At 40.1% G+C, this 22,346-nt stretch overlaps 1 protein-coding gene across 1 annotated transcript in view; it reads left to right on the plus strand.

The window, feature by feature from the left end:
- Positions 1 to 22,346, plus strand: part of LGMN (legumain) — a 139,887-nt gene that overhangs the window by 13,242 nt on the left and 104,299 nt on the right. Inside the window, exon 2 of the mRNA XM_053697541.1 lies at positions 2,960 to 3,104. Within this exon, the coding sequence (XP_053553516.1) occupies positions 2,967 to 3,104 (138 nt within the window). The 5' untranslated portion in view covers positions 2,960 to 2,966. The remainder of the gene's footprint in view (positions 1 to 2,959; positions 3,105 to 22,346) is intronic.

Raw genomic sequence — 22,346 nt, forward strand, 5'->3', positions numbered from 1 at the left:
ATATTTTGTATCTTAATTGGACATTTAATAATAGATTCTTTAAAACTGCTCTCTGCATTCCCCATTAATATTCTAGATTCTGTCCTTTAAAGTCAGCAAAAATGCACAGTAACACACTACATAGCATACACTTACACATGCAGATACATACACACTACAAAGCATACACTTATACATGCAGATACACACACACACACACACACTACATAGCATACACTTACACAGATACACACACACACACACACTACATAGCATACACTTACACATGCAGATACACACACACTACATAGCTTACACTTATACATGCAGATAAACACACACACACTACATAGCTTACACTTATACATGCAGATACACACACACTACATAGTATACACTTACACATGCAGATACACACACACACACACTACATAGCATACAATTATACTTGCAGATACACACACACTACATAGCTTACACTTATACATGCAGATACACACACACTACATAGTACATAGTATACACTTACACATGCAGATACACACACTACATAGTATACACTTATACATGCAGATGCACACACATACACACTACATAGCATACACTTATACATGCAGATACACACACACTACATAGCTTACATTTATACATGCAGATACACACACACTACATAACTTACATTTATACATGCAGACACACACACTACATAGCATACACTTATACATGCAGATACACACACACTACATAGTATACACTTACACATGCAGATACACACACACGCACACACACACTACATAGCATACACTTACACATGCAGATATGCACACACTACATAGCTTACACTTATACATGCAGATATACACACACTACATAGTACATAGCATACACTTACACATGCAGATACACACACTACATAGCATACACTTATACATGCAGATACACACACACTACATAGCTTACATTTATACATGCAGACGCACACACTACATAGCATACAATCCTGGGGTTGGCAAGCACATTATCTGGCAGTCTGAGGCTGCCACTGTTCGTTACCCTGGTGTTAGCACTGCACATCGTATAAAACTGAAGGCATGCTAGTATTATCACCAGGGGTTAGACGTCAGCACTACCAGGGGTTAGAGAACGAAGTAATATAGCTTCACCTCACCTACATAACAGCTATGTCAAGTTACCACCTAGGAGCAGCCTCTTTTAGCCCAGTTGTGCTTTTTTGTATTATGACCCTGGGGAGGTCTCCCTAAAAGTGATGGGGGATACCAGATGTGGACTCCTTGCCCAGTGTGCTTAAAGTAATATAGCTTCACCTCACTGACGAGGCCCACAGAAGGCCGAAACAATCGTCTGGGGTTATCATGTTCCCTGTTCAGAGGAGAATTGCCTGGTATTTCAGGACTGGACTGACCTTAAAGAGAAGTTTCAATGTAGGAGTGTTGATATATTATCAGACTTTGTTTACCACTTGTAAACTTAGAAGAGAACAAAGTTTGAATCTGTTCTACAGGATCTAGGTACTACTATGATTGAAATATACTGCAGTATGTAATAATGTGTACTGCCCCATCAAAGCTGTGGTCTCAAAGTACTGGCCCAGGACCAAATGTGACCCTCAAGATAATTTAATATAGCCCTCCCTTGTTTATTATTTATTAATTTGGCCCCATCATTTTTTTAGGGTTCTTCTAAGTAGGGCTGGGCGATATGGGGGGAGGAAAATTGCGATTGCGATTTTCACGTCAGCACCCCCTGTAACCCCCATAAGCCCCATCAGCTCCCACTGTAACCCAGCACCCCCTGTAACCCTCATAAGCCCCCTCTGTAACCTACATAAGCCCCATCAGCTCCAACTGTAACCCCCAATAGCACCCCCTGTGTAACCTACATAAGTCCCATCAGCTCCCACTGTAACCCCCCAATAAGCACCCCCTTTAACATCATAAACACCACCTGTAACCACCATCAGCCCCCAACCCACATAAGTCCCAGCGCACCCCCCTCCCTGTAACCTACATCAGCCACAATGCTCCCTGTTAAGCCGGCTCAAGGCGAGCATGGCAAGTCGGCGGCCCTCCTATACGTCATAGGTGATGTCAAAGGGGACTAGGCTAAAAACCGCATACTCTTGCGGTTTTAAAACCGCGGCGATTAATCGCGGTTTAAAACCGCATCTGCAATTAATCGTGCAGTCCTAGTTCTAAGAGGTGTAACAAGTGGATGTTCTATACAGGCACTCACAGGATACATATAAAGACATGCATGCATTGTCCAGTGTAGACTCCCATTATGCACTGCTTGGATAAATGTCACATTTTATTCGGTTCCAGAATGATCACTTTACTTAGCACTCACAAGATAAATATACATTATGTATGTCTATTGATGGCAACAACTCCCATCATGCACTACTACATGGGTAAATGTCACTTCCAGTTTCTAGTATCCATTTCTAGAGCACTCATTCTATTCAAGGGGCCCCCATGGAAGAAGAACACTTTGTATGTGGACCCCAGATACAATAAGCTTGATTCCCCTGCTTTAAAGGAATACAAAACCCAAATTTGTTTCTTTCATGATTCAGGTAGAGCACACCATTTTAAACTGTTTTCCAATTTACTTCTGTTATCAAATTTGCTTATTTCTTTTGGTATCCTTTGTTGAAGGAACTGCAATGAACCACTGGGAGCTAGGTGAACACATGACAAAAAGCATACATGTGCACCCACCAATCCTCAACTAGCTCCCAGTTTTGCATGCTGCACTTGAGAATCAAGCAAATTATATAGTTTCAAATCACGTTTTGCAGAAAAACTGTGTATATTTGAAACATCGTATTCAAGTATTCAAGTGTAACACAGTAGTGTGCAAATATAGCTTTATTGTTCCATACATAGCTGCATATATGTAATTGTAATTACACTCTATTGTATTGTTAATGTTTCCTCTTTTTTGTCTCAACCATCAGGAGCAAGATGATTCTAGCAGCGGCTGTGTTGTCCAGTTTGCTTCTGGCGACTAGAGCTTTTCCCATTGATGATCCAGAAGACAAGGGAAAGCACTGGGTTGTGCTGGTTGCAGGGTCAAATGGATGGTACAACTACCGGCATCAGGTAATTATGCAGCTATCTCAATTCAGGGAATAGTGGTAAAAACTGACTTTCCACATGACTTTTTGGCTGTAAAAAGTCAGCTGAACTCAGTCAAACTGAGCTGAGTTGAATTATACATACAGGGGTATATCCTGTAAAAGCTGACTTTCCACAAGACTTTTTAGCTGTAAAAAGTCAGCTGAACTCAGTCAAACTGAGCTGAGTTGAATTATTCTTGGAAAATGAAACCAACTTTTCATGAGTTTTGAAAAATATGAATTTGACTGAGTTTGTGAGTGAGTTGTTTACATTCTAATCTGGTTATTTTTTTTTTTATTATTTAAATTACTTAGCACAGTGTAGTAAGTGCAGTGTCAGATCTAAAAAATAAATAATATTTGTAAAAAAACAAACATGAAATTCAACTTATTTGATCTATTCTTGTAACCCCTCTACAACTTACAAATAAACACTCCATTATTCTCTAAATTGTATATATATTTATTTTGATATATTTATTTGTTTGCCTTCCCTGTCTTGTCTTTATTTATTGTACCCTATCATATAGAGCTACAAAAGGCGCATTACAAATTAGGATAAGAAGAAGAATGAAAAGCGCATATACATATATGTATATGTGTATATATGTATATGTGTATATATGTATATGTGTATATATGTATATGTGTATATATGTATATGTGTATATATGTATATGTGTATATATGTATATGTGTATATACAGTATATATATATATATATATAGTAAAACATATGGGAGTCCATTTATGAAGCAGCAAATGCTGCTTCGGACCCATTTCGCTTCAGTTCGCTTCAGTTCCGAATCTGCAGGGGGCGGTATGGTGCAATACGCTGTCTGCATTTATCGATGTGCGGCGGACATGATTCGCTATATGTCCGCACCATGATTTATTTTGTTATATCATATTTATTTATTTTGTTATATCATAGTGACGTTTCGGGATCCACAGACCCCTTCCTCAGACCAAACAAGAAGAAGGGGTCTGTGGATCCCGAAACGTCACTATGATATAACAAATTGATTTATGATACAACAACATAAATCTATTATTTTTTCACAAATCCAGTGAGTGCAGTCTATATGTTTTACTATTGAAATTTAACCCTGACAAGATATATATATATTCCTTTTTTTTTGCACTTTTATTCATTCCAGACATGATTCACTTTTTAGGAAGCTGTAATTGTGTGATTAGTGCTATAGAAATTACAGGGTGGTATCTGATAAAGGAATCTGTAAATGATGTACCCAACTAAATGTCAGGTTTATCCTGTTAATCACTGTGTTTGATAATGGCATTCAGACACAGGGCAGTGCCTATTACCCTGTAGCTAGTGGGTAATTACCGTGGAGATAGCGGCACCTGCTAATGTAATTAGTTACTAACTTTATAAAGAATAAGACACAAAATGTACACAGGTGCATCTGCAGAGGGCAGAAGAACTATGTAAATAGAGAGACTCACATAAAGCCACAGACATTGCAAGTGAGAAGCTTAGACAAGGGGTTTCCATTGGGCAAGTATTTTTACACAGCTCTCAGCATATTCAATAAACCTTCTCAGTGGTCTCCATAGAAATTTTTGCCAGCCGGGTGGGATTAGGAAGTAGCTGTGTGGTGCATTTTAATGCGATATTACAACATTCTCTGTTATTTGTAAATGTCACTTAAAGGGACACTGAACCCACATTTTTTTCTTTCGTGATTCAGATAGAACATGAAATTTTAAGCAACTTTCTAATTTACTCCTATTATTAATTTTTCTTCATTTTCTTGGTATCTTTATTTGAAATGCAAGAATGTAAGTTAGATGCCGGCCCATTTTTGGTGAACAACCTGGGTTCTTGCTGATTGGTGGATACATTCATCCACCAATAAAAAAAGTTCTATCCAGAGTACTGAACCAAAAAAAAAAAGCCTAGATGCCTTCTTTTTCAAATAAAGATAGCAAGAGAACAAAGAAAAATTGATAATAGGAGTAAATTAGAAAGTTGCTTAAAATTGCATGCTCTATCTGAATCACAAAAGAAAAAATTTGGGTTCAGTGTCCCTTTAAGCTATCTAAAGCACAAATTCATTGCATAATTTAGCATTAATTGATTAAATGATAATTTGAGCAACAGACATTGAAAACATTTAATATTAGCAAATTTTATCTTAATATTGTCTTCAATTTTAGTCGGTTGGTCAGTAAAACTACTTCTACCCCTGCAAGACTTGCTCATTAATATCTATATGCAAGTTTTAGAGGTGGTTTCAGTTATGTGACAATAGTGCCAGGATTATTGCAGATCTCCAAACATTTCCAGTATCCAGGACTGGGAGACTGAGGGAAAAGTCAGGACAGTTCAGGGACAGACCATATACAGGGAACAGATTGTGACAGTAAGAATATTGTGACAAAGATGTCAAGCAGGTACCCTTCCTTATAGTGCAGGATGGATGAGAGCTCTGCCCACAAAGATGCCGCTTTCTAGAAAACGACATTACTTTTTATGAGAAGCGTCTCACAGCGTACAGGGAATTCTGCCCGTTTTTGTATTTAAAGGGACACTGAACCCAGATTTTTTTCTTTCATGATTCAGAGAGAGCATGCAATTTTAGGCAACTTTTTAATTTACTCCTATTATCAAATTTTCTTCATTCTCTTGGTATGTTTATTTGAAAAGCAAGAATGTAAGTTTAGATGCCGGACCATTTTTGGTGAACAAACTGGGTTGTCCTTGCCAATTGGACAACACCAATAAACAAGTGCTGTCCATGGTTCTGAACCAAAAATTTGCTGGCTCCTTAGCGTTAGATTCCTTCTTTTTCAAATAAAGATAGCAAGAGAACGAACAAAATTTGATAATAGGAGTAAATTAGAAAGTTGCTTAAAATTGCAGGCTTTATCTAAATCATTTAAGAAAAAATTTGGGTTCAGTATCACTTTAAGCTATTGACAACAGTCTTTTAGCTCTCAAAACTCAGTGAGCCTTAAAGGGACATAAATCTCAAAATCAAATCCCATATAAAATGTTTACTTAAAGGGACATGAAACACAAACAATTTCTTTCATGATTCAGATAGATAATACAGTTTTAAACATAACAATTTACTTCTACTATCTAATTTGCTTCATTCTTTATCTATCATTTGTTGAATAAATAGCAATGCACATGGCTGAGCCAATCACACGAGGCATCTGTGTGCAGCCACCAATCATCATTTATTAAGCCTATCTGGATATGCGTTTCAACAAAGAATATTAAGTGAATGAAGCAAATTAGATAATAGAAGTAAATTGGAAAGTTGTTTAAAATTGCACGCTCTTTCTAAAGCATGAAAGAAATAAATGTGGGTTTCATGTCCCTTTAAGTAAAAAAAAATATTTGTTTATTTTTCCCCGATGAAGCTGAATGGGGACTACAGTTTTTAACTGACCCTGAGACAAGCTGTTGCGCTCCGAAGACGGAAAATAATTAGCTAATCAATTGACTGTTTAAAAGCAAATTGAATACTTAACTTCATACTAATTAATGGCTTTATTAACATATAATTGTGTGTGTGTTTGCCTGGTTAGAGGTCATGAAAGATAAATACTTAATAATAAAATCATACTTATGCTTATGTAAATATAAGCTGAGTTATTTTAGCTCGCTAGAAGCAGGAAATCTGAAGAAAAAAGTTTTCTCATCTACAAATGGCTTCCAAGCTCCGCCCATTTATGACATCACGATCTGAGCTGCATTAAAGGGACAGTCAACACCAGAATTTTTGTTGTTTTAAAAGATAGACAATCCCTTAATTACCCATTCCCCAGTTTTGCATAACCAGCACAGTTATAATTATACACGTTTTACCTCTGTAATTTCCTTGTATCTAAACCTCAGCAGACTGCCCCCTTATTTCAGTTCTTTTGACAGACTTGCATTTTAGCCAATCAGAGCTGTCTCCATGGTAAATTCACGTGCATGAGCTCAATGTTATCTATATGAAACACGTGAACTAATGCCCTCTAGTGGTGAAAAACTTTTAAAATGCATTAAGATTAGAGGCGGCCTTCAAGGTCTAAGAAAATAGCATATGAACCTCCTAGGTTTAGCTTTCAACTAAGAATACCAAAGCAAAATTGGTGATAAAAGTAAATTGGAAAGTTGTTTAAAATTACATGACCTATTTGAAACATAAAAGTTTTTTTTGGACTTGACTGTCCCTTTAAAGGCTTCACTAGGTACAAAAAACTCAGTAATTGGATTCAACAGACTGTCAATGCTGTTCAGCAGAGTGCCTAGTTGTAGCCCAGATCGTGAAGTCATCAGTGGGCGGAGCTTGGCAGCCATTTCAAAATGGCCAGAAAAAATATTCATTTTAATATAAAAGAAAAAGACATTACAACATACAGGTATTATTTTTCTAACTGCTTTGTATATAAAACTCCTCTAAAATGTGGTGCTTGTTCTACTTCCCCAGAGAGATGCTAGATTTTGAAACAGTTGTTTGTGCTCAAAAAGCCTGTGGTATAGAAGCCCATTGGTTAATAACAGAAATTTCATAGCTCTATTGGTAGATAGTGACACACCCACAAGTAACCAGAAATGTATTTAACAACAAAACATTGCTTTTCAAATAAAAGAAAAAAACTGTAATATATTTTAAAATACTCTGTTTTAGAAAAAGTAAATGTGTTAATGTATCTTTAAGATTAACATACTCAAGAAGGTTTTAAAGGGTGTATTCCCAGACTGCTGTGTATTTGCACAACTCTTAACAATTAAGAAAATAATTAATACTGGTTAAATATTTTTTCTCTTTAAGTGCTCTACTACAGTCATTTCTTTTCTGTCCTTTATTGTATGTAATTATTTCACTGCCAGAAACCACAGGACAGTGAAGGTTAAAGTCTACTTACAGCTTATGGAGAGCGAGATAAAAACTCTCATGTGCTTGTCAAGCAGTTGCCAGCGCTACAGCTGTAGCCAATGAAATTATTGTTCATTACCTGAGGGACAAACTGTGTAACCTTAACTTGTATATGCAACTTTCTTAAAGGGACATCAAACCCCAAATTTTTCTTTCATGATTCAGATAGAGCATACATTTTCCAATTTACTTCTATAATTGATTTAGCTTCATTCTCTTGGTATCCTTTTTAGAAAGAAAAGCAATGCACTACTGTGAGCTAGGCAAACACATGAGCCACTGACAAGTGTATGTGCAGTCACCAATCAACAATTAACTCCCAGTGGTGTATTCTTGCTTATGAGGCTACCTAGGTATGCTTTTTAACACTGGATATCAAGATAAGACTGCAAATTAGATAATAGAAGTAAATTGGAAAGCTATTTAAAAATGAATGCTCTATTTGAATCATGAAAGTTTAATTTTGACTTTACTGTCGCTTTAAATGTGTTGCTCTTTGATGAACACCCCCCCCCCCAAAAAAAGGTTTGGGTTATACATTGTGGTAGTTTTTAAAAAAAACATTTTTTAATGATTTACTTTTGCACTATAAACCATTGGAGCTATTAGAGTCCTCATTGTAAAAGCAAAATTAATTGATGATCCCACAGTTTTTTTCAGTGGGCGCCTTAAGTTTATAGTTTTGTGAAATCTTGTGCATCAAGCGAGAAATCGCAAGCAATGCAATACATAGGAAACACACGCAAAATGGTTTATGTAAATATTTGTAATTGGAAAATAATTGCATGCCTGTTTTCTTCTTAAATGGAAAGAGTCCACAGCTGCATTCATTACTTTTGGGAATTAAGAACCTGGCCACCAGGAGGAGGCAAAGACACCCCAGCCAAAGGCTTAAATACTCCTCCCACTCCCCTCATCCCCCAGTCATTCTTTGCCTTTCATCCCAGGAGTTTGGCAGAGAAGTGTCAGAATTTTTTTTTAAAAATTTCTCTTATGGAGGGTAGTACTCTTCGGCATGGGTCAGAAGTTTTAAGTAGTCCTGTCAGTCTCTCAGTGAGGGCTTGAATGAAAGTTAGAGTCCGGAGATGCAGGGAGAGTCTTTCTGCGAAACCATCCCGACTCATGTTAACAGCTCCTCAAGCAATCAGCGTTGTCGAACTTCGCTCCGCTGCCTGCTTACTTCTCTCAAGTCCATAGCGGAGGCGATGCTACTATCCGTCACACTTGAAAGGCTGTGTTCCTGTTCCATGACGTAGATTCCGGTAAGATTGTTTCATTTTACTTTATTCATCAATGTACTATAATGTGAATGTTTTCCCGAGAGGCTACCACCTTGCGGGTCTAACTTATCATAAGGGTCTCAGTGAGTCTCTTTTAGTATCTTGGAATTGAGGGTTAATATCTCCTGAGGGGGGTTATTGAACAGGGGGGTTTATAATCATGTTTGTTATGTGATTCAACCTGCTTATGTGTGATGTTTATGGGCTCATGGTTTGGAACTTTGAGGCCTTTGGAAGTGACGCAGCCTTTTTTTTGGACTGTACGGTTCACCTTGTGTTCCGGCGTGGTTACGCTCCGTTTTTCATTTCCGCATTCCCGACCGTGTGGTGTAGGAAGTTTTCTACTCCGCAGGGGTCTGGTTATAGGAGGTGGTGAGTGCCCCAGCCATTGGGGGTGTCAGGTGCCGTTTTTGTTTTTACAACTTAGTCCATATTTATGTATCCTCTATCCAGTTATGGAGGATTCTGATGCTGAGACTGTGCTAATTTCAGATTCAGTTAAGGAGGATTCTGATACTGAGACTATTTTGATTTCAGATTCTGTGTCTGTGACGAGTCCGGATTGGCCTTGTTGACACATGTCAACCAGTTTTGTTCTGTATGCCATATGAGAGCGCCTGGTTCCTTGGGCTCAGGGAATCAAGGGACTGCTGAGCCATCCGCCTCTGGGGGTCCCGTCCTCCGAGAGGCGAGTTCCTTACCAATGCATACTTCTACACATGCGGGTAACCGAGTTTATGATTTCTCCATGCAGGGTGGCCTGTTCCCCCTGGAGGTTGCAGCACGTTTTTGCTTCCATATAATGTTGGCGATTGTTCGCCTGCAGAGTCCAGACGTTTATTTGAGAATGTGCTCATGCCCTATTGTCCCGGGTCTTCCGGCTTGGGGAGGGCCTCTACAGTTCCCCCCGGGTGTAACTGTCCCTGAGTGTTGTGCCTTTCGTTACAGAATTGCGCGCCTACGCGTATTGCTCAGACATGATTTTCAGTCTGCTAATTCGAATGGTGCACCTCATTAGACATGTGGGGATGAGGTAATCTCCTGATTGTCATTTGATTTTGATCTTTCCCAGTTTTTGAAAGATAGGGCTCAGTTTGGCTTGTCCTGCGGGTAGGCCTGTGTCTTTTTGGGCGTTAACCTCCGGTTTGCCTTATATTTTATTTGTATCCGATGGGATGTCTTTTATTTGTTTTTGTTTCCTTTGGGAACCATCTGGGATTGATACTCTTTATTACTTATTCGGAAGTTGTTTTGGACATGTTAGTCCTATGTTAAAAATGTCTGTTTTCTTTTTGTTTCCTCTATGAGGGAGAATTTATGCAGCTTGCCGGTTAGGACCTTTGGTTCAGGCTGGTCCTGTCGGGTTTGTTCGGTCTTGCGGCTGTTCAGACATGTGGCGCTGTTTCTGCTGGGCTGGTTCGGTAGAAGCGCAGAGTGCTCAGGTTATCATTGTTTTTCATGTTCAACTAGCATTCGAGAGGACCTGTGGGTTCGTAAGGCGGGAAGGATTGTTTCAGTCCTTATAACCTTCAGTCATAGATGACCGGGCAGGGGAGTGTTCCGCTGCATCACTCTATCTGACATCTGATTTCATCAGAACCTAGAGCTTCCTCCTCCATGCGGGGGAGGGTTGGAGGGCTTAGCGCCCCATTACCGCAGTTTGAGTGGTTTGGCCTTCAGTTTTAGGCCTCTGGATTTGTCCTTTTGGGGCTTGATCCAACAGCTTTTATGGTTAGCTGTCTAGCATGCGGAAGGTTTGCAGTGTGAAACCAGTTGCAGCTTTTGGAACCTTAAGGGTGTGCGTGTAAGCTGTTTATAGTGTATCTAGATGCAGCTCTTACTCTTGGACGTGTACTGTCTGACTGAGTTATGAGACCTTTGGGTCTTCTTCCATTGTCTAGGGGTGAGTTAGATCTCCTTTTAGGGATCTGCGTTCCGGGTGATGGTTGATCCCTTATGTTGTCCTGAGGCTTTGAGAAGTCTTTTTTCATACGACTTCTAGCCTTGCTCCTTGGAGAGTTGGACTTTAGTTAGGGGTGGTTCCTTCCTTTGGTCGGGGCTTTCGAGTTCTTCTCGCTATCCGGATTCTCTGGATATGCATCCATTTCCCTTAGGTCTGGCTTTTTGGCCAGTTGGGGTGTTTAGTTCTAGGGTAAGGTTTGCCTGAACTATTAGGTGCCCAAACCTGTTTTTCTCCCTGAGACATCTGCTTTCTGAGGCTGCGCTTGGCCTTTTTCCTGACCCAGTCTGGATTGTTTTGGAATCTTGAATCTCAGGGCTGGTCGGGGTGTTCCATGGTAGTGGGAACTTGGGCTATGTTCTTGCTCCATCTACCTGACCTGGTCATGGTGGCCAGGTCTTCGGAGTATTTATTACTCTTTACAGAAGAGTAGCCCGTGTCTTCTAGTGGTTAGCTGTGTGGCTTGCGCCTCAAGGGTTGTTGGTTCATACCCAGCTGCTGGCGCTGGTGTCCAATTTCTGGTGCGTCTTAGGGTTGCATTCCCCTGGTCAGCTTGCCAGTGTACACGTGGATTCCCTGCTCTGTAGGCGAATGGATTGGCTGTGCCTCTGCTTGGCAAGCTACTTGTAGGGAGGTCCTTTTCTAGGACATTTGTGTTGGGGATTTATCTTCCCATTAGCCGGTGGCTTCGGGCCTTGAGGGCAGTTATTGCCCTTTCTGGCCTCATCCCTTTTCTTTAGGGGATATTCTCCTCCCTATGGAGATGGAGTCCTTTCTTGGGGCTTCTCCTGGTCGGGAGGTGGAAAGGTGGGTTTAGTTCCCCCTGGGGTCTTTCTGGCTCCAAGTCAGACTTGTTGGGCCTTTGTTTTGATAGATCCTTAGGTCTGTGGCCTTGTCTGTTTTCAGAGTCGGGTTATTTCACTTCAATCAAGATTTTATTATTTTGAAAGCCAGAGTAGGATTGCTCTGACTTTTCCTCTCAAGATTGGGTATAGACATACTCCACATTAGTCTCTTCAGTAGGGCAGTGGTGGCTTTAAAGCAGTTAGGAACTTGTAAGGTGGGCCTTGCTGCGTTTTCCTAACATGTTGCTGCCCTAGTATAGAAAGCCTGAGTAAGTTTACTCTGTCTTTCTTTTTTCACAGACATCTGTAAGGAGTTGGCGTCCTTCCATGTTGTGTGAGCGGTCCTCCTGCCAGACGGCTAGATACAGGAAATAGCCTACTGTCTTCTGGGGCTAGGAGGCTGGAACTTTAGAGCCATTGAAAATATGGGCTCTCTGCAATTTATTGATGGGACTCAAATAATCCTGAGTGAGGATTGTTAAAGCAGAAGGCAGGCACCGTTAGGCATGTGACAGGAGACGGTAATTTAACTCCCTTCATGAATAGTAAGGGGTTAATTTCTTATTGGGCTTTAGTTTATTCGAGCCACAAAATATGCATTCACTTTAGCTTAATGGTGCAGCTTCTCACAGCCTGGTCAGCTCCTCCCTCTTCTTCTCCAGAGCGGCATCGACCGCTTCTGTGTGTACATACAGCATGTAGTTTGCTGTTTAGATCTGTTACGGCTGTTGTTGTGTAGCCAGCCGTCTTGATCTTTCTAACACCTCTTTGTGTATATGGGGGAGAAGAGGGAGAATATATTAGCTCCGTTATTAGTTAGTCTTAGTGTGTCCTGTTTTTTCCCTTTGAGACAAAATGGATACATTTAAAGAGACAGTACTTCTTTAAATGTATAATCTTTATTTCAATTTTCTCTAGATTCAGCTTCCTGGTGGGTTTAGTCCCTTTTGGGGGCTGTATCAGGGTTCTGTTTATTGCAACACAATGTTAATGTGCAAATCATATTCTATCCAAACGATATGAGTGCGCTCTCCATTTAAAAACGCTGTTCTTCAAGTAGCAGTTTACAGGAGAGCAATCATCTCTGCATAATCTGTGACTGTTATAACGTTTCTTAAATTAACTTTAAATTACTGGTTTTTAAAGTGACAGTCTCATTTTTCATTATAATATTTAGATATTAAAATATAAAAAAATAAAAATTTTGGCAGAGAATTCTGTTTGGTTTTTAGACACTAATATTGTTTACAAATATACAATTATGCATGTGCTTATTTCGCTAAGTCTCCTGAGATAGGGATAACGCATTGCCTCTGAACCCAATGTCTCCCAGGATGATGCTGTGTAGGTAATTCCACAGTTTTCTCCTTTCACGTCCCTAGCCTTTATTACGTCACCTTCTGTGCCCTGCAGTTCCTCATTATCTCCTGGAGGAGTTATTTGCTGCAGAATCTGCTGCTCAGTTATCTTTTGTGTATCTTTAGCATTATCTGCTTTTCCTTTTTTCAGGGGGAAAATCACAAGGAGGAATATTAGATATTCAGAAAATACGGTTTCTGTACCGCCTGCTGCTACACTGTTTACCTTCCTCGTAGGTCTGATGAGGTGGATATGTCAGTAGCCTCTGAGGATAAGTTCTCAGATGTGGACAGTATAATTCCTTTATCTGTTGCTGAAGTTGTATCCTTCAGATTTCAGCCTGAACACCTTCGTGTGTGATTAAAGGAGGTTTTTGGCTGCCTTGGAGCGACTCCAATTCGTTGGTCGTTGTCAATCCCTAAGATTCTACTGAATTTTATAGATATTGGGAAAATCGTGCTCACAGGAATAGGAGAGCTACTCTTGGAGTTTTTTCTCTGTCTCCTGTCCTTAAAAAGACGTTTCCTGTCAATTAAATGTAGGCTTACTTGGAAATTTGATATTGCCACTGTGGCAAGTGCGGCATCTTATTGGTGCGACGCCATATTTGTTCCAATTGGTAGGGACTCCTTTAAGGAGGAGATTCTGAATTAATTTAAGGCTCTTGAACTAACAAATTCCTTTATTTCTGTTGCTACCATGCTAGTTTTTAAGCAGGGAGCCAAGATATCTAGAGAGCTAGCCTGCGGGGCTTTGCGACTATATCGGGGTCAGTGAATTTTTCCAAGCTTCTGGTGTTTTCTTACAAGGGTAAGACCTTGTTTGGTCCGGAACTGACAGGCATATTTCTGATATCTCTGATAGTTCAGGTATACTAGGATTGCGGCATTGGATTTAAGATCCAAAGAACATATGTCCGGGTGGGTTTGCACCCCACTTCTGGTACCAGTTTAAAAAAATTTCCCCACAAGACAAGAAGGTGGTGAATCTCTCTGTCTTCAATAATGGATATGAGATGTCCCAGATAGGCTGTGGGCACAGTATCTCAGGGTTGCTACATGATAGTCATTCTTTCCTTTTTGAGGCAGGTTCCTTCTCTCAGGTTTATCGGCACCAGATATCAATGAGGCAATTTGGTAGTGCTTTTGGAACTTATATCCTGTGTGAGGGATTGTTCCAGTTCTTGTATAAGAGCAGGATCTGGAATTTTTATCTTATAGTGGACCTTAAGTGCCTCAACAAGTTGTGTCCCAAGGATCAACTCTGGGCACTGGCGTGATAAGCACTCCCTTCTAGGTATGCTCATGATGACCATAGTCCTAAAGGATTCTGAGCTTGACTTTTCTGTGAATAACTTTCAGTTGATTAGTCCCTCTGGTATAGTTTAATGGCTAGCTCACCTAGCTGGGAAACTAAAGGTCGATAGTTTGAATCCTCCCATAGGTGCTGGTCTTTGTGTTGTGAATTATTCGGCTGCCCTTGGATTTTAGAGAGCTTTTGGTTATCTAAAGCTCCTGGTTCTAAATACTATTTCCTTTGGCCTTGCCATGGCTCTCAAAGGGGGCTATATTGCAGGTTTCAGAGAATTGCTGTGAGGCCTTTCCTGGATGTCATAAGGGTTCAGGCGCCATTTTTTCAACAAGTAAACTCTCATACTGAGACCTTGTTGTCTTTTTTTCGTTCCTCGTATGGAAGTAAATCTGAAATTGAGTTCCCTTATTCCAGCTACAGGGGTAGTTTGCTTAGGGACCTTATTAGTTTCTCTTCCTTTGAAAATATTTTTGTCAGAGGTCAGACTCTAATACTTGGCCTTCCAGTGGTTCAATGTCTGGAGGTAATGGTCTGATGGTTGCTTCATTGGACATCATTCCTTTGATTGATTCTATCTGTGAATCTACGGACCGGGGACCTTGTGGCCCTTTCGTAAGATCTACCATAAGATTTGGCATAAATATTGTGTGGTGTGAATCCAAGGGATACTCTTGGAGTAGATTCAGGATTCCTAGGATTTTGTCCTTTCTCCAGGATGGTCTGGAGAAGGGTTTGTCAGCTAGTACTCTGGGAGAAGGGTCAGATTTCATCATTGTCTATTTTGTTGCATAAGCTTTTGGCGGATGTGCCAGACATGCAATAGTTTTGTCAGGCCTTGGTCAGGATCAGGCCTGTGTTTACACTGGTTACTCCTCCCTGGAGTCTTAATCTTGTTCTTAAGGTTTTACAGCAGGCTACGTTTGAGCCTATGCATTCCTTAGATATTAAGTTGTTATCTTGGAATGTTTTGTTGCTATCCTCTACTCAGAGTGTTTCAGAGCTCTCGGCGCTTCAGTGTGATTCCCCTTCTCTTATCGTTCATTTTGATAAGGTGGTTTTGCGTACTAGTTTAGGTTTCTTGCCTAAAGTTGTTTAGTTCAAGAATATTAATCAGGAAATAGTTTTTCCTGTTTTGTTTATAACCTAGATGTTGTTCGTGTGCTGAAATTCTCTGACTGTTGTCAGTCCTCTGCCTTATTTGTTTGTTTTCTGGGAAACGCAAGGGTCAGAAAACTTTGGCTACTTCGCTTTCCTTTTGGCTGAAGAGTGTTATCCGTTTGACCTATGAGACTGCTGGACAGCAAGCTCCTGAGGAAATAACAGCTCATTCCATCAGGGCTGTCTCTTCTTTCTGGGCTTTCAAGAATGAAGCTTCTGTGGAACAGATTTGCAAGATTGCAACTTGATCATATTTGCACACTTTTTCTAAATTCTTTAAGTTTGATTCTTTTGCCTCGGCTGAGGCTTCTTTTGGTAGAAAGGTTCTTCAAGCAGTGGGGCCTTCTGTTTAGGTTACCTGTCTTGTCCCTCCCTTATCATCTGTGTCCTCTAGCTTGGGTATTGATTCCCAACAATAATTGATGATGATCTGTGGAATCACCGTGTCATTAAAAAGAAAACAAAATGTATGCTTACCTGGTAAATTTCTTTCTTTCTTGACACAGTAAGTCCACGGCCCGCCCTGTTTTTCAGACAGTTTTTCTTTGTCATATAAACCTCAGGCACCTCTGTACCTTGTGTTATTTCCTTTCTCTTCTTTCCTTCGGTCGAATGACTGGGGATTGTGTGAAGGGAAGTGATACTTAACAGCTTTGCTGTGGTGCTCTTTGCCTCCTCCTGCTGGCCAGGAGTGATATTCCCAACATTAATCGATGATGATCCGTGGACTCACCTTGTCAAGAAATAAATACATTTATCAGGTATGTATAAATTTAGTTTTTTTCCCCAAAAATAAATATTGATGACGACCAGTCAATTTTCAGCATGACATAAGTGATGCAATAGGGAAGTTTATCACATTTCTTGTCAGCAAATTAATAAAAGACACATTTTTGTGAGTCATTTCATTGTAGTTTTTAAACCACAGGGATATCACAAGTTTTTTTTGTCTGTGTCAGTCATTGTCAGCTGTCTGGAATACACAAGATTAATGTAAACCTCACTCCAGTTTATGCAAACCAAAATATTCCATTAAAGGGATATTCAGAGGATCAGTATAGTACTCTACCATTTGAAAACATTTTACTACATAGAAGCATACGTTCCACTAGCATGTTCCTTTTTCAAACAAATTATTTTGTATAATTTTTGTACATTTTTCTTTATGTGCCACATCATGCTAATTAATGCTACAGTTTGCTAATTATCTTCTGTAAGATAAGATGTATCCCTGTGTTATGTTGTAGTTGGCCAATAATATAATAAATTAGACTGTAGCACTATAACCAGAGGTGTATTTACTGCTTAGGATATTAGCCCTGGGCAGTAGGTTTGGATAAGAAGCAGATTTTCCTTTGCTGTGTTACTATGCTATGTAGTGTTATGCACTTAGTTAACTTTATGAATCGGCACAAACTGGCGCCCATTCCTTACTTAGTGTTCCCATCTACAACAAGCATTGAAGTGCTATTCCATATGCCTGCTGCCCCAAGTTAGACCCATATGGTTAATCTCCTGGTTGCTGTGGGGGGGCAGCTCCTGCTGTACTTAGCAAAGCAATGATTAAATTGGCTTCCTCCAATCGTTACGTGCACCCGAGGCGTCCAGCTCGTGAGGCCATGCAACGATTGGAGGAAGCTGGTTTCGTCATTGCTGTGCTAAATACAGCAGGAGCTGCGGACGGAGGATCGCCAGTCTGGGTTTCCTAAAGAAAAAGGTAAGTATTTTTTAAAAACGCTTCAATGAAAGGGCCCCTGTTTTAATAGTATTTTTAAATCCAGGCACTTATTCATTAAAATTTACCTTCACTTTAAAGGGACTTTAAACACCTTGTTTTGTATAAGAAAAAGTGTGCTGGGCCAAAAGTCCATACAGGGAGTGCAGAATTATTAGGCAAATGAGTATTTTGACCACATCATCCTCTTTATGCATGTTGTCTTACTCCAAGCTGTATAGGCTCGAAAGCCTACTACCAATTAAGCATATTAGGTGATGTGCATCTCTGTAATGAGAAGGGGTGTGGTCTAATGACATCAACACCCTATATCAGGTGTGCATAATTATTAGGCAACTTCCTTTCCTTTGGCAAAATGGGTCAAAAGAAGGACTTGACAGGCTCAGAAAAGTCAAAAATAGTGAGATATCTTGCAGAGGGATGCAGCACTCTTAAAATTGCAAAGCTTCTGAAGCGTGATCATCGAACAATCAAGCGTTTCATTCAAAATAGTCAACAGGGTCGCAAGAAGCGTGTGGAAAAACCAAGGCGCAAAATAACTGCCCATGAACTGAGAAAAGTCAAGCGTGCAGCTGCCAAGATGCCACTTGCCACCAGTTTGGCCATATTTCAGAGCTGCAACATCACTGGAGTGCCCAAAAGCACAAGGTGTGCAATACTCAGAGACATGGCCAAGGTAAGAAAGGCTGAAAGACGACCACCACTGAACAAGACACACAAGCTGAAACGTCAAGACTGGGCCAAGAAATATCTCAAGACTGATTTTTCTAAGGTTTTATGGACTGATGAAATGAGAGTGAGTCTTGATGGGCCAGATGGATGGGCCCGTGGCTGGATTGGTAAAGGGCAGAGAGCTCCAGTCCGACTCAGATGCCAGCAAGGTGGAGGTGGAGTACTGGTTTGGGCTGGTATCATCAAAGATGAGCTTGTGGGGCCTTTTCGGGTTGAGGATGGAGTCAAGCTCAACTCCCAGTCCTACTGCCAGTTTCTGGAAGACACCTTCTTCAAGCAGTGGTACAGGAAGAAGTCTGCATCCTTCAAGAAAAACATGATTTTCATGCAGGACAATGCTCCATCACACGCGTCCAAGTACTCCACAGCGTGGCTGGCAAGAAAGGGTATAAAAGAAGAAAATCTAATGACATGGCCTCCTTGTTCACCTGATCTGAACCCCATTGAGAACCTGTGGTCCATCATCAAATGTGAGATTTACAAGGAGGGAAAACAGTACACCTCTCTGAACAGTGTCTGGGAGGCTGTGGTTGCTGCTGCACGCAATGTTGATGGTGAACAGATCAAAACACTGACAGAATCCATGGATGGCAGGCTTTTGAGTGTCCTTGCAAAGAAAGGTGGCTATATTGGTCACTGATTTGTTTTTGTTTTGTTTTTGAATGTCAGAAATGTATATTTGTGAATGTTGAGATGTTATATTGGTTTCACTGGTAAAAATAAATAATTGAAATGGGTATATATTTGTTTTTTGTTAAGTTGCCTAATAATTATGCACAGTAATAGTCACCTGCACACACATATATCCCCCTAAAATAGCTATAACTAAAAACAAACTAAAAACTACTTCCAAAACTATTCAGCTTTGATATTAATGAGTTTTTTGGGTTCATTGAGAACATGGTTGTTGTTCAATAATAAAATTAATCCTCAAAAATACAACTTGCCTAATAATTCTGCACTCCCTGTATATGTTACAGAATTTAGTTGGCCTCTGTACGGAATGTAGGACTTGCATAACTGTTTATACAAAAGAAGCGTTCAATGTCCCTTTAATATACACAAAGCTGGCTCATTAGCTGTAAGTTAATTATGTCAAGGGAAAAAGGAATCTACTATGGAACTTGATGAGTAAAGGGCAGCAGAGTATGTAAATAAACTACTGATGATAGATCCAATTAGTAAAGTCACTTCTGAACAGCTATTATATATGTTTAATGTTTTAGCCTTGTATGATTTGTTTTCTTCTTTGACAAAATAATGAATTTTCATTTTTTTAATAAAGTCATTAATAATATACTATGTGTGTGGACATAATGTAAAACATTCCAAAAAATGACCAAAATATTATTATTATTATTATACTTTATTTATAAAGCACCAACAAATTCTGCAGTGCTGTCCATGGGTACAAAAGATAAAAGTACAACGATTAAACAATATTTCTTCTGTTAAGTGTGATCAGTCCACGGGTCATCATTACTTCTGGGATATTACTCCTCCCCAACAGGAAGTGCAAGAGGATTCACCCAGCAGAGCTGCATATAGCTCCTCCCCTCTACGTCACTCCCAGTCATTCTCTTGCACCCAACGACTAGATAGGATGTGTGAGAGGACTATGGTGATTATACTTAGTTTTATATCTTCAATCAAAAGTTTGTTATTTTAAAATAGCACCGGAGTGTGTTATTACCTCTCTGGCAGAGTTTGAAGAAGAATCTACCAGAGTTTTTGCTATGATTTTAGCCGGAGTAGTTAAGATCATATTGCTGTTTCTCGGCCATCTGAGGAGAGGTAAACTTCAGATCAGGGGACAGCGGGCAGATGAATCTGCATAGAGGTATGTAGCAGCTTTTATTTTCTGACAATGGAATTGATGAGAAAATCCTGCCATACCGATATAATGTCATGTATGTATACTTTACACTTCAGTATTCTGGGGAATGGTACTTCACTAGAATTACACTGTAAGAAGTACATAAAGCTGTTTAATAACTAGAAATTATGTTTAACGTTTTTGCTGGAATGTAAAATCGTTTTCATTTGCTGAGGTACTGAGTGAATAAATGTTTGGGCACTTTTTTTCCACTTGGCAGTTGCTTAATCTTTTTTCTGACAGTTTCTGTTCTCTCTCACTGCTGTGTGTGAGGGGGAGGGGCCGTTTTTTGGCGCTTTTTGCTATGCATCAGATATTTCAGTCAGCAGCTCATTGTATTTCCTGCATGATCCGGTTCATCTCTACAGAGCTCAGGGGTCTTCAAAACTTATTTTGAGGGAGGTAATTTCTCTCAGCAGAGCTGTGAGAATTATAGTTGACTGAGATAAAAAACGTTTATTCTGTAATTTGTTTCCTGCTTTCAGAATTTGTTATCTTTGCTAATGGGATTAAACCTTTGCTAAAGTTGTGTTGTTTACAGGGATTGAGGCTATAACTGTTTCAATTTATTAATTTTCAACTGTCATAGATCTTCTGTGCTTCTTAAAGGCACAGTACGTTTTTAATATTATTCTAATTGAATTGTATTCCAAGTTGCAAGTTTATTTGCTAGTGTGTTAAACATGTCTGATTGTGTCATTTGTTGCAATGCCAAAGTGGAGCCCAATAGAAATTTATGTACTAACTGTATTGATGCTACTTTAAATAAAAGTCAATCTGTACAAATTGAACAAATTTCACCAAACAACGAGGGGAGAGTTATGCCGACTAACTCGCCTCACGTGTCAGTACCTGCATCTCCCGATCGGGAGGTGCGTGATATTGTAGCGCCGAGTACATCTGGGCGGCCATTACAAATCACATTACAGGATATGGCTACTGTTATGACTGAAGTTTTGGCTAAATTACCAGAACTAAGAGGTAAGCGTGATCACTCTGGGGTGAGAACAGAGTGCGCTGATAATATTAGGGCCATGTCAGACACTGCGTCACAGGTGGCAGAACATGAGGACGGAGAACTTCATTCTGTGGGTGACGGTTCTGATCCAAACAGACTGGATTCAGATATTTCAAATTTTAAATTTAAACTGGAAAACCTCCGTGTATTACTAGGGGAGGTGTTAGCGGCTCTGAATGATTGTAACACAGTTGCAATACCAGAGAAAATGTGTAGGTTGGATAAATATTTTGCGGTACCGGCGAGTACTGAGGTTTTTCCTATACCTAAGAGACTTACTGAAATTGTTACTAAGGAGTGGGATAGACCCGGTGTGCCGTTCTCACCCCCTCCGATATTTAGAAAAATGTTTCCAATAGACGCCACCACACGGGACTTATGGCAAACGGTCCCTAAGGTGGAGGGAGCAGTTTCTACTTTAGCTAAGCGTACCACTATCCCGGTGGAGGATAGCTGTGCTTTTTCAGATCCAATGGATAAAAAATTAGAGGGTTACCTTAAGAAAATGTTTGTTCAACAAGGTTTTATATTGCAACCCCTTGCATGCATTGCGCCGATCACGGCTGCAGCGGCATTCTGGATTGAGTCTCTGGAAGAGAACATTAGTTCAGCTACTCTGGACGACATTACGGACAGGCTTAGAGTCCTTAAACTAGCTAATTCATTCATTTCGGAGGCCGTAGTACATCTTACTAAACTTACGGCGAAGAATTCAGGATTCGCCATTCAGGCACGCAGGGCGCTGTGGCTAAAATCCTGGTCAGCTGATGTTACTTCTAAGTCTAAATTGCTTAATATACCTTTCAAAGGGCAGACCTTATTCGGGCCCGGGTTGAAAGAGATTATCGCTGACATTACAGGAGGTAAAGGCCATGCCCTGCCTCAGGACAAAGCCAAAGCTAAGACTAGACAGTCTAATTTTCGTTCCTTTCGTAATTTCAAAGCAGGAGCAGCATCAACTTCCTCTGCACCAAAACAGGAAGGAGCTGTTGCTCGCTACAGACAAGGCTGGAAACCTAACCAGTCCTGGAACAAGGGCAAGCA

This window comes from Bombina bombina, chromosome 1 (genome assembly GCF_027579735.1).
Source record: "Bombina bombina isolate aBomBom1 chromosome 1, aBomBom1.pri, whole genome shotgun sequence".
Taxonomy (NCBI): domain Eukaryota; kingdom Metazoa; phylum Chordata; class Amphibia; order Anura; family Bombinatoridae; genus Bombina; species Bombina bombina.